General features: G+C 40.0%; 1 protein-coding gene across 4 annotated transcripts in view; it reads right to left on the reverse strand.

Annotated features, from left to right (window-relative positions):
- Window positions 1–4,985: 4,985 nt before the first annotated feature.
- Window positions 4,986–12,753, reverse strand: part of adam12b (ADAM metallopeptidase domain 12b) — a 91,627-nt gene continuing 83,859 nt past the window's right edge. For all 4 annotated transcript variants that reach the window (XM_085427880.1, XM_085427879.1, XM_085427878.1 and 1 more), the window contains 2 exons: window positions 9,139–9,314; window positions 4,986–6,790 (listed from right to left, as the gene is read on the reverse strand). In XM_085427880.1, the coding sequence (XP_085284006.1) occupies window positions 6,739–6,790; window positions 9,139–9,314 (228 nt within the window). In that variant the 3' untranslated portion in view covers window positions 4,986–6,738. The remainder of the gene's footprint in view (window positions 6,791–9,138; window positions 9,315–12,753) is intronic.

The raw sequence follows: 12,753 nt of genomic DNA on the forward strand, positions 1-12,753 counted from the left end.
ATCCTGTTCTCACTGTCTTTCCTATAAAAAGTGCCCAGCCTCTGTACACGTTGTGAGTTGTTCTGAACAGCTTACCCGTGTGCACGTTAAAGCATAAAAAGTGATCTTGTCTCATTGTGTCTTTATTTCTCCTGGGTCTTTTACAGAGTTTTCCCCCAACAGGCCCTCACACCGGTAATCATGAAACTAGTCCTTCAGCACACCAAGGATTACCTCCCCCCAGAATTCGACCCCCACCAGTTTGCATACCGTGCAAACAGATTCACAGAAGATGCCATCACCCTCCACTCGGTGCTGAGTCACCTAGAACAGCGGCAGAGCTACGCCAGAATGCTCTTTGTGGACTACAGCTCACCCTTCCACCACTCGCCCATTGAGAGCCTACTAACTTACTGCATCACAGTATGGTACAGCAGCTGCACTAAGGCGGATAGAGCCACCCTCCCAGCATGTTTGCAATGAGTAGGAGATGCTCTGTATCTCACTGTACAACTGTATAGTGACAAAGGTATTGGGTTCTTTTCTAAAAATTGCTATAAACAGAGGAACCCAAACTGATGAAAAGTGGCGAATATTTTTTTTCAAATGACTATTTTTAGTGGATTTTTGATATAGAAGCAGAATGACAGAATGTTAAAAGAAGTTACTTTTAGTCATTCTAAGCTGGGCATTGCGTTCTCTGGCTGTTCAAAGCCATGGAACTTTAGACTTTCCAAGCAAATAATGATGGCCATACTGATGTTCTTTTCAGTACATTTTACTTTATGTTCATTTTCATTTTTATGATGTTTCTATTTTTACATAATTCCTCCCACATAGCATAATTGGTATGGCCTGGATCTGTCCCACACAATGTGCTTACACATGGCCTGCGTACCGCAAAGAATGACGGCCCTATGGTGGCCCAGATCTGGTTTACCAGAGGTGGCCCACACATGAGCCAGCACAAGGCCAGTTGCAGACACACTGCTGGCCCTGTGCTGGCCCAGAACAGTTTCAGCTCTGGCCCCAGATGTCAGCCTAATGTGTACCTTAGCCATGTAAGCCATGTAATAACAACATGTGCTGGAACATAATAGTGCAAAAGTAACATGACGAAACTCTGTTCAGACAGTGAATGGACTGATTCTTATACAGCACTTTTTTACTCACCCATATTACTCAAAGTGCTCTATACAACATGTCACATTCACCCAATCAGGCCAAATGTGGCATGCCATCACATAAACAGTGCCATCTTACCATGCCAGAAGTCAGCCAGCAGTGCCGGCTTGACACCAGATCCAGGCAAGACCCGTCTGCTATGTGGGATGACTTGTTCTTTTGGCATTTTAGTTGTGGATTGTGTTTGGACTGTGTCTCTTGCCCTTTCAGTATTGTTTCCTTGTGCTTCTAAGTGTCCCTTTGTTTCTTTTTAGGTTATGTAGTATGGGTTAGAGATATTTTGTATGTTGTTTTTGTTTAATAAATCCGCCTTTTGGATTATTCCCTGATGTGCCTGAGTTCTGTTATTTAGTGTCACTTTGAAAGGACACACATCCAGCATTGACATATAATTGTTCTTTCAATTTTTGATAAAGATTACAGTGAATTGAGATGTAACTTGGCCCAGAGGTACGGTAGGACGCCCAGAGTAAGAAAGTGTTGAAAGTTGGACCTCAACTATTATGGGTGATTTTTAATGAATTTTTGAAATTTCCATAATTGTAGTGTATTGACTGTATTGAATTGAATAAATGTTTCCATTCATTTCTGAGGAATTCTACAGTAAATCGGGCTGAAACCTGGCACACAGGTACAGTAGGTGTCCCAGAGGGGGGATGTGTTGAAAGTTGGACATCAACTACTCAGGATGATTTTTCATGAATTTTTGAAAATTGACACAATTGTAGTGTATTGGCTGTATTAGATTGAATAAATGTTTCCATTAATTTCTGAGGAATTCTACAGTAAATTTGGATGAAACTTGGCACACAGGTACAGTAGGTGTCCCAGAGGAGGGATGTGTTGAAAGTTGTACATCAACTACTCAGGATGATTTTTAATGAATTTTTGAAAATTGACATAATTCTACTGTATTGGCCGACTGCATTGGATACAAGTACCCTTTAATTTCTGAGGAATTCTACAGTAAATCTGGATGAAACTTGGCACACAGGTACAGTAGGTGTCCCAGAGGGGGGATGTGTTGAAAGTTGGACATCAACTACTCAGGATGATTTTTAATGAATTTTTGAAAATTGACATAATTGTAGTTTATTGGCCGACTGCATTGGATACAAGTACCCTTTAATTTCTGAGGAATTCTACAGTAAATCTGGCTGAAACCTGGCACACAGGTACAGTAGGTGTCCCAGAGGGGGGATGTGTTGAAAGTTGTACATCAACTACTCAGGATGATTTTTAATGAATTTTTGAAAATTGACATAATTGTAGTTTATTGGCTGACTGCATTGGATACAAGTACCCTTTAATTTCTGAGGAATTCTACAGTAAATCGGGCTGAAACCTGGCACACAGGTACAGTAGGTGTCCCAGAGGGGGGATGTGTTGAAAGTTGTACATCAACTACTCAGGATGATTTTTCATGAATTTTTGAAAATTGACATAATTCTATTGTATTGACTGTATTGAATTGAATAAAGTACCCTTTAATTTCTGAGGAATTCTACAGTAAATCTGGATGAAACCTGGCACACAGGTACAGTAGGTGTCCCAGAGGAGGGATGTGTTGAAAGTTGGACATCAACTACTCAGGATGATTTTTAATGAATTTTTGAAAATTGACATAATTCTACTGTATTGGCCGACTGCATTGGATACAAGTACCCTTTAATTTCTGAGGAATTCTACAGTAAATCTGGCTGAAACCTGGCACACAGGTACAGTAGGTGTCCCAGAGGGGGGATGTGTTGAAAGTTGTACATCAACTACTCAGGATGATTTTTCATGAATTTTTGAAAATTGACATAATTCTATTGTATTGACTGTATTGAATTGAATAAAGTACCCTTTAATTTCTGAGGAATTCTACAGTAAATCTGGCTGAAACCTGGCACACAGGTACAGTAGGTGTCCCAGAGGGGGGATGTGTTGAAAGTTGTACATCAACTACTCAGGGTGATTTTTAATGAATTTCTGACATTTCCATAATTGTATTGACTGTATCGGGCCGTTACATTGTAATTTGTGCGCGCGCGTGCACGTGTGCGCGGGTATAGGCTTTCAATCGGCACATAAAGCGAAAAGGCGCTACCGTAAAGACTGGTGTAAAAGCGCAAGGAAATTTATGCGGCGGATAGGAGGCGGCTGGCTTGACCGCGGCTCACAAATGACGGCTCACTTTACAGCGGTCAAGGGTTCTCTAATGCAGATATCTAATCAGTGAATCGCATGGCAACAACTCAGTGCATTTAGGTATGCAGATATGGTAAAAATGACCTCCCGAAATTTACACTGAGCATCAGAAAGGTGATGCTTTTTAGTGCCGGCCTGAGTATTCCAGAAATCGATGATTTACTAGGAGTTTCCCACACAATGGTGCGGAAAAGAGAAAATATATTTTGTTTGCGTTGAGGTCCAAATGACAACAAGAGCAACTCAAATAACCGCTTGTTACCTCCAGAGTTTTTTCAATCTTTTTAAAAATCATAATGAATAATAAAAAAAAGTTTAATTTTAGCTTTCAATGTTGAAAATGTTTAGTTTTAGTAGTTTTTAATTAGTATTGTAAGCAGGGCATAATAAATAAAAAGACCTTTCTGAAAGCAGTTCACTCACAGTCTTGTACACGTTCAGAATCTCAATAAACACATCCATTAAAGGCTCATCGGGCAAGCTGCAATAAAACTGTAAAAATAAAAATTACAATTTTTTTAATATACTAAAAAATAGATACAACTATGGTATCGATTTCAAAATCCTACATCAGTTTTCAGAAAATGTGATCTCTGACATTTTAAAGTAAACGAAATTCAAACTTCCCAGAGGTTTTTAGCAGAAACCATCCATGGTATCAGCTTTAAACTCCTACGTCGCTTTGTTCTCAAGTCATTGCATTCACAAACTTGGCTGTTCAAGTTTAGTTTTTATTTTTATTTTATGTAACTAAAATGGTTTTTTCACATCTAGTTTTAGCTTTAAAACTAACTTGGTTACAACCAAGATTTGCAGAAGAACATCTCCTTTTAAAGCAGATAGGCTATAGCAGTAGAACACCGCACCGGTTACCACGCCTGTCAGCTCAGAACAGGAAACTGAGGCTACAGTTTACACAGACTCACCAAAATTGTACAATAGTAGAAAAATGGCAAAATGTTTCCTGTTCTAATGAGTCTTGTAATTTCTACTGTGACATTTGGATGGTAGGAACATAATTTGGCATAAACAGCATGAAAACATGGATCAATCCTGCCTCATATGACCCCTTCAGACTGCTGCTGGTGGAGGTTTAATGTCTTGGCACACTTTGGGTCCTAAATGCCACAGCCTGCCTGAGTATTGCTGTTGACCATGTCCATCCCTTTAAGATCTCTGTGTACCCGTCTTCTGATGGCTGCTCCCAGCAGGTTAATGCGCCATGCCGTGTTAAGCTCACATCATCTCAAAGTGGTTTATTGAACCTGACAGTGAGTTCAGTGTACTCAAAAGTTCTCCGCAGGTACCACGGTCTCAATCCAATAGAGCACTTTTAAGTGGTGGAACAGGAGATTAATTTTGTGGATTTTCAGCAGACAAATCTGCAGCAACTGTTCGATGCTATCATGTCAATATGGATCAGAATACCTGAGAAATGTTTCCAGCACCTTGCTGAATCTACGCCATGAAAAGTTAAGGCAGTTCAGTTGCTAGTTGGTCAGTCGGTTTATTGCATCGTCCTTATTGGTCATGGTGGCTTCTTTGTGGATTTTAATGTGGTGTGTTGCATTCTTATAGTCATAAATCAAAGTATGAATGAAATTAAAACACCGTCTTGTAAACAGGGGACATTTAATTGGCTCTGATGTCTTCTCACAGCTTAAATGTAATCCTGACACCTTTGTCATTCTTTTAAAACGTTGGAAATCGTCCAACACCATGTTTTCACCTCCTAATGTAATAGTGGCAACGTCTCAAAGCAGTTCTTTACATTTCTGTGCTTTAAAAAAAGAAGAAGAAAACAACAACAACAACAAAAAAGAAAAACTGACATTTACACTTTACAATGGTTTTTAAACATGTTACACTTAAAATTTAATAAACACAGTACATTTAGGTTTTTACAGATGGCATAAACATTGAACAGCTAATTGACACAGCAATAAGACATATTTTCCAGCAGAGCGGTGACTCTGTTGAACACATCTGAACACATCCAAAACAAGGGAAATAAAGCATCATTTAGATACTACAAAAACACAATGCAGGTATGCAGGGCGTGACTGGCTTCAGTCTTTTGCAAGTACTTTGTACTTTTGCAAGTACAAAATGCCTTATGCAAACACTGACACGTTGCGCTGTGAAGTTAACAATTGAGTCCCTCAAGTCAACAACTAACACTGAGAAAAAAAAAAGAAAAAGAGCCTGACTCATGCTCTGGGGTGCAATGAGCGCCGCTGTGAATGCGTGAGTGAGCTCGGCGTTCGACAACAGTGAAGTCATAGAAACTCCAAAAGGAATGTCGTGAAAGCAACAAAAAGAACAGGACGGATACGGTAAAACATCTCGCTGGAAAGCTTGTGGCGTCATCCGGCTTGGCTCGCCCTCTCAAGGACGAGGCGAGCGCAAACGTTAAACATACAAACACCAGTATTGATGTTGAATCATTCGGCGGTGGTGTAATTCTCTGGAACACAGTCAGTCTGTCAAGTCTGTTGACACTCCACAGCACTTGCCAGTATCAGGAGAAAACATGTCTAGAGTCCAACGCATGCCCCGAGCAGTATGTCAGAGGCAGGCTGAGGTGTGTGAAAATTACTTTCCTCTTTGTACTTTCCTGCAAAAATGAACTTATAAGGAATAAAAGAGCCTGGTGCACAGACTGTAAAGTGAGCGGATTAATGCCACAATAAAAATGTAGTCTACGTCTTAAAAGGGAATCAAATTCTTTTTATCCAGCGTTTAGATGACTCATGAAGAAAATAGCTGTATTTTCACAAAAATAGGAGATTTTTTTTTTAGCACTGAGGCAACAAGGACATAGAGGACTTATTTGGTGTTCAGTACGTGATAAAAAATGAAAAACTGGAGAAATAACATTGCGCCACTACTTACCGACTCGTCCTCTATCTCCATTTATCATCATCCAAGTCAAAAAACAAAATGTTTTGCACTTTGATCATTCAAGCAACGTGACGAGTTATAAAAAAGACTTTATATTTCAGCATTTTGCTTAGAAGAAAATGTATAAAAACAATCACAGAATGCAAAAACGAAGTGTCCGTAATGACGCCTCGCGTTCGTCTTTTCCTCGAGTTTCCCACGAAGAGAATCATCCCTCATCAGAGTCCTCTTTGCACAAACCGGTAGTATCCTAGTTAAATAGTTAAATAGATAAATAGTTCACTGGTACCTGAGCAAGGATGACAAAGCACCTTTTAGAGGCGTAGCATCAAGGTTTGATGTTAGCCCCCGTTTTTGCTGGGAACTCTGTGACACTTCCAATTGTCCCAAAGGTCTAACAGAGTCTCAGAAATTAGTGCAAATTAAGAAAGTCTCCATCTATTAGTCGGAGATCTACATGTCCATGAAGTTGAGAGCTCAACAGTCCTTTTGAATCTTTGGTGGTCTGTATGGCAGTGCCGGTGCAGGTCTGAAGAGTGAACACAACACAAATAGATTACAACATTACAATGGTAATAATAAGTAACTATATAAATATCTCCTTTCAGACAGGTTGGTCTCATTTCTGAAAATGTATATTATCTAAAACATGATGATAATCTGTCCAGTTTGAATGGATCTCTAAATTCAGAGAGAAGTCAAATGGAAAACATCTTTGCTTTAGCTTATCAATAATAGATACATGGAGAGATGAATGACACCATTAGGTTCTCTTTAAGCGTCTCTTTCACTGTGCACTTCAGCTCACCACCAGTTGTGAAATCTGCTTGAGAAAGGGAGCTTGGATTGCTCAGCCCACACTGGAAAAGGATAGCGCTTTTGTTTTGTAGGGTATCGTTTTCAGTAACTAAAGTGGTCGATGCTGGAAACTGGACTGACTGTGAAAATGTAACTTGGCAAAAGAAGAATAATCTCATTGTCGATAATGACATCACTCAGAAAGAGATAATGGCATTATTTTTATTACTAGATTGGAGACAAGAAGTATATTCAGGTCTATAAGTTTTGAATAAAGACACAGTTTTTACAGTTTTTGTAGTTTTGCCTCTGTACAGCACCAAAGATTATTTTAAATCAACTACGCACTCGATACGCACTAGACAGTTGACTTGACAGGCAGTTGTCTGGCCATGTCTTGTTCCCTGGCTGTGTTGTGACAAGTGAAGCAGGCATAATATCTGAAGTCAATTCAAAGTTTTCAATTTATATTTTATACTTTTCCACTGTAATTTTAAATATGAGGCTCAAAGAAACGTCAGTGTAAGTGAAGGAGGCCATCACTAGGTTAAAAAACAAAACAAATCTATCAGTGAGAGAACAAAAGCTTTACAAGTCACCAAATAAACAATCTGGGGTACTCAGAGCTCAGTAACACTAAACCAACACAAACTCAGCATCGCTGTACAATCGAGAGATGCCTTCATGAATAGAAATATAGAGTTTACATCAAGAAGGACAGATTAGAGCCTTTGATCGAAATGAAAAGAAACTAATTCAGCCAAGCTGGATTTGTGACTTGCGTTTATTGATGATGCGACTGCCGATAGAAGTAGCAGGATGAATTCTGAAGTGTTCAAGGCTATACTCTCTGCTCAGATTCAGCCAGATTGGACAGTGCTTCACAGTGCAAATGGATAATGGCCCAAAGCATACTCCAAAAGACTCCCAAGAGTTTTTCAGGGGAAAGGAAATGGGACATTCTTCTTCTTCTATTCAACAGCCAGCTCAGTCACCTGATCCCAACAAAATAGAGTATGCTTTTCAGTTATTAAACTGGAGGAAGAGAAAGCCACAAACAAGAAGCAACTGAAGCCAGCTGCAGTACAGGTCTAGCGATATTAGACTTAAGACAATCATTGACTGCAAAGGCTTTTCATCAGATTATTAAAAACTTTCCTTATATTTAAGATTATGTCAGTTTGTCCAATTAATTTTGAGTCTCTCAAAATGTGGGACTGTGTCTAAAAATGTCAGTAATCCCCTTAAATTAAAGCTTAAAGGCTGAACTTCAATAAAACAGTGTATATTTGATTCAAATTCCAGTGTGGTGGTTTTCAGAGGCAAAACTGCAAGAAATATGACTTTTACTAGTAAACTAACTATAAGTAATCCAGAGGAATTAATAAATCCAAACTAGTTGTGCATTCTGCATGATGGTGACGTACAACTGAAATTTAATGCTGTTGCGTTAAAAGCATGCTTTGTTTGCTTCAGTATATCAAATCCTCCACTTCACTGCTTTTGTGTACAGCGATAATAAAAGTGGTTTAATAAAACAGGAAGCATCACAAATGCGAAAAGTTTATGCAGCGAAAAACAATTTTTTATTTGCCCTCATGCTTTGGGACAGAAGAGGTAATAATCCTTGTATAACCACCGTAATAGCCAGGCTAGCACTCCCAACTATAAGGAGGAAGTTATGAATATCCAACAGCATACTTCACACAGAGCGCGTCAGCAAAGCTGAATTTAATGAGTGTTGTGAGAGTTGAAAATGATGAGGTTGGTGAACAAATTTGTCAAAAGATTCACAAGTAAATGAGCATCCCTCGCGCTCACAACAATCATTAATTAGCCTTTAATCACAAAATAACTTGAACTCCATTAGTGATGCAGCCTGTGACAGAAAAGATGACATTACTCTTTTCCCGAACTGCTACGGCTTCTTCTTAGGTGCAAAATGTCACACAAGAATTAAGTCTCTTTAAATAAACTACCAAAAACTAAGTGACAAAAAAAGCCATCAATTTAACAGAGAGATGAAGACGTCTGAAAAGGCCTTTTAAGTAGTGTATTTTTTTGCCATGCTCCACAGACCTGCTTGGTAAAGGGATGGAGGGTGGAGGCCTTGGCACAGTGGGGATAGGTATGGGAAGGGCCGCTTTCCCGGGGATGTGCCCCCCTGCTGTTGCGACACTGTTACCCAGTCGAGAGCTCCTCCCAAGTGGGTCTGCAGGTAGGGGCTTCTGGGGTGGACTGGGTTTCTCAAAGTCCTATAAAAAGAACACAAAAAGTACCAATTTAGTTCATGTACTAATTTAAAAAACACCACAAAGCACGTCAGTCTTATCTTGAGTCAGTGCACAGAGCAAGTGACCTTCTAAGCTTTTTTTTCAGTATGGATTAGTTGTGCAGCAGCTATCTGAACACAGACGCAAATGCGTTTCACTAGAGGGCACTGTGTTATCATTATCTCCTCTGAATTCCCACAGCTAACATGAGATGAATCCCAAACCTCCCCCTGCTCGCCTCCACCACCTCTGTGGCAGTGCTGTGAGAGGGTAGAAGGTTATCTGGATGAGGTGTCATCATGTGGTACTAATCTACACAGAGGGAGCGCGCAGTTGATAAACATCTGCTACCAGCTGCCTGGCTGCTATCACACACACACACAAACGGACATGCACAAAACCTTCCCACAACTGCCCACGCCATGGCACACGCACGCAGGTTTACATGAGCAAACTTTAAGTAATCTGCATGTGGAAGAAGAAAAAAATCCCCACATCATGCATGGATAAGACTCAGAAAGCTGGATGGTTTAAAACATTCATGAATGCAGCCAAGATGTGACCGAGTTTGTCACATCTACATGCAAGAGTTATAAACCTGTGTGTTCACTGCTGCGCAACCCAGGCGCCTCAAATGTGACAATCTTTCATGGCAACACTAACTGCATGTATGCTTTTTTTCTTCGTTTTTTTTTTTTTTTTTACATAAATTGCAATAAAGAAATTCAAATGCAGTGATACTTTAAACTCACCAGACACAGTTAAAGTTTAAACTGAGCATCAGAATGAGGAAGAAAGGTGATTTGAGTAACTTTGATTTTTGGTTTCAGACAGGGTGGTCTGAATATTTCAGAAACTGCTCATCTGCTGGCATTTTCCCACGCAAACATCTCTAGGGTTTACAGAGATTAGTCCAACTCCCCCAACCCCCACCCCCCCCCCCCAAAAAAGAAAAAAAAAGCAGCTGGGTGATTGTTGATTTCAAAGGTCAGAGGAAAATGACCAGTCTTCTTCAAGCTGACAGGAAGGCAACAATATCTCACAAGTTACAACCAAGGTGTGCAGAAGAGCATATCTGAACAAACAACATCTAGAACCTTGAGCAGATGGGCTAGAGCAGCAGAAGACCAGACTGGGTACCACTCCTGTTAGCCGAGGACAGGAAACTCAGGGTGCAATTTGCACTGCCTCACCAAAACTAGACTGGATTAGAAGACTGGAAAAATCAGGTCTGTCTGGTTTGATGTGTCTCAGTTTATGCTGTGACATTTGCATGGGATTCAGAAATTAGTATAAACAAGATGAAGTGATGCTGCATCTTACCCTGTATCAAAAATTCAGGCTGCCGCTGGTGGTGGTGTGCTGTGGCTGAGCTTTGCTTTAACAGCGCAGCCTACCTGAGTATTGTTGCTGACCATGTTCATCCCTCTATGACAACAGAGTAGCATCATTTGATGGCTGCTTCCAGCAAGTCACAAAGCTCAAACCAGTTTAAACTGGTTTCATGAACCTGACAAATGGCCTTGAATAGAAAAGCTGCTCCAGTAAACTTGCTACCACAAGGGTAGTTGTGAAGGCCAAAGGGGGTTTAACCTGGTACTAGCAAGATCAACCTAATAAAATATCCAGTGAATGTTTATATAATAGAAAAACCCCACAAAATTTATGGCATGATTGAGGGGAACACACGATTCATAAAAATGAGTTGAATAGTTTTGTGTGTGAGAACTGACTAGCTTGTGTATCAGTCCCTGACCTCAACCCCATCCACCTTAAATGGAGATATGAGTCAGACCTTACCTTGTCTAGTGTTGATGATTGAATGGATGTAAATCTATGCAGGCAAGCTCCAAAAATCGTGTGTCTATTCTTACTCACCCTGCACTTTGTCCATGGAGTGTATGTTAGTGTGTTGCTGCAGGTTGAAATAAGCAAGGAGAAACTAATATTACAGCAGCAAATACCAAATGTTTTCATTTTTTGGCAGAATAATCTGCGGTTTAATTTCTGGATAAAACCAGAAATGAAGCTGGTCCATAAAATGTCAGAAAATAAATAAAATCCTCCTAACAATTTTTCTTGCCAGTCTTTTCCAACCAGCAGTCCAAAATAAAAGCTTTACAACAGCTTTGCTGACATCTGCTCGGCCACAACAAGAGTCATGTCTGCAAGAAGCAGTTAGAACAAGAAGAGCTCTTTTCATTTACTGCATGTTGTTAAAGACAGTCATGTGAAAAAGGAAGTCTTCATAGGACATCATGCAGCCCTGTGAAAAACACACCCTTTGGCTCAAAAGCTTATAGAACCACCTTTAGCAAGAATGAAGTGAATGTATCTGTGTGATCACTGTTAAATCACAGTTAGATCACAGTTAAAGTGCTGATCACTGCAGCACTTTAACTTTTTCCTTTTCGGCATTCTGCTGCCGTACTTGGAATTATTTTCCTGTTTTATGACCTGGCCAAGCTTAAGCCGACAGACAGATAGCCTCGTATTTGAGTCCGCGGTACTTTGGTATACAGAAGAATTCATGGTTGACTCAGTGACTGGAAGGTCACATGGCTGAAAAACAAGCCCAAATTAATGCTGTGTTTGGTTTTTGCCTAACGTGGGGCGAGTTATCATGGCCAAACATCGCCTGTTTGGTCTGGTGGTCTATCCAAAGGACATTGTTGCTGCAGTCTTGTTGTTTGTTCAGATGCAAGGCTTTGTCTTGGCAGCCCTTCCAAACAAACTGTACTTGTTCAGTCTTTTACTAATTATACTCTCATGAACTTTAACATCCTAACTGAGGTCTGTAGAGTCTGAGATGCAGCTCTTGTGTTTTTCTGAGCTTTGGACGGTCTGAACTTGGAGTGAATTTGCTGGGATTACCACTTCTGTGCAAAATGAAGTGCATTTGAATAGCACCACCTGGCTTCTACTTACCGGCTTAATTCTCGTGGAAGCGGTAATAGTATTCTTAAATTTTCACAGGACTGCATAGAGCTCCTTTGTGGCCAAAGCACTTTGAGCAAGCAGTAGTGCTTGCTCATAGGGGGTCATATGATTGTTGGGTTTTTCTCTGTATGTATTATTGTAGGGTCTACCTTACAATATAAAGTGCCTTTAGGCGACTTTTGTTGTGATTTGGGGCTGTATAAAAAACATTGAATTTAATCGAATTTCCTTAATTATGTAGTGTTTGTGGTAATAACGTGTATACAGTGGGATTTTTATGTGATCCAATTTGAGATATCTGTGTGAATATTGTGTATCACCCACCTTGTCCTTTCCTGTGAGCGTCGTTCCACTACTGCCAAGCTTCTACATGAATTAAGTTTAAGTGAAGACCAACTCTTTAAGGGAAGAAAATCAGGCTGTTTTCCAGGGAAAAGCAGAAAAAACTAAGATGTAAATAGACAGATGCATCCACTGTAAT

The sequence above is a fragment of the Rhamphochromis longiceps genome, linkage group LG13 (assembly GCF_057381845.1).
Source record: "Rhamphochromis longiceps isolate RC_006_pf linkage group LG13, R_longiceps_female_GT1.1, whole genome shotgun sequence".
Lineage (NCBI taxonomy): Eukaryota > Metazoa > Chordata > Actinopteri > Cichliformes > Cichlidae > Rhamphochromis > Rhamphochromis longiceps.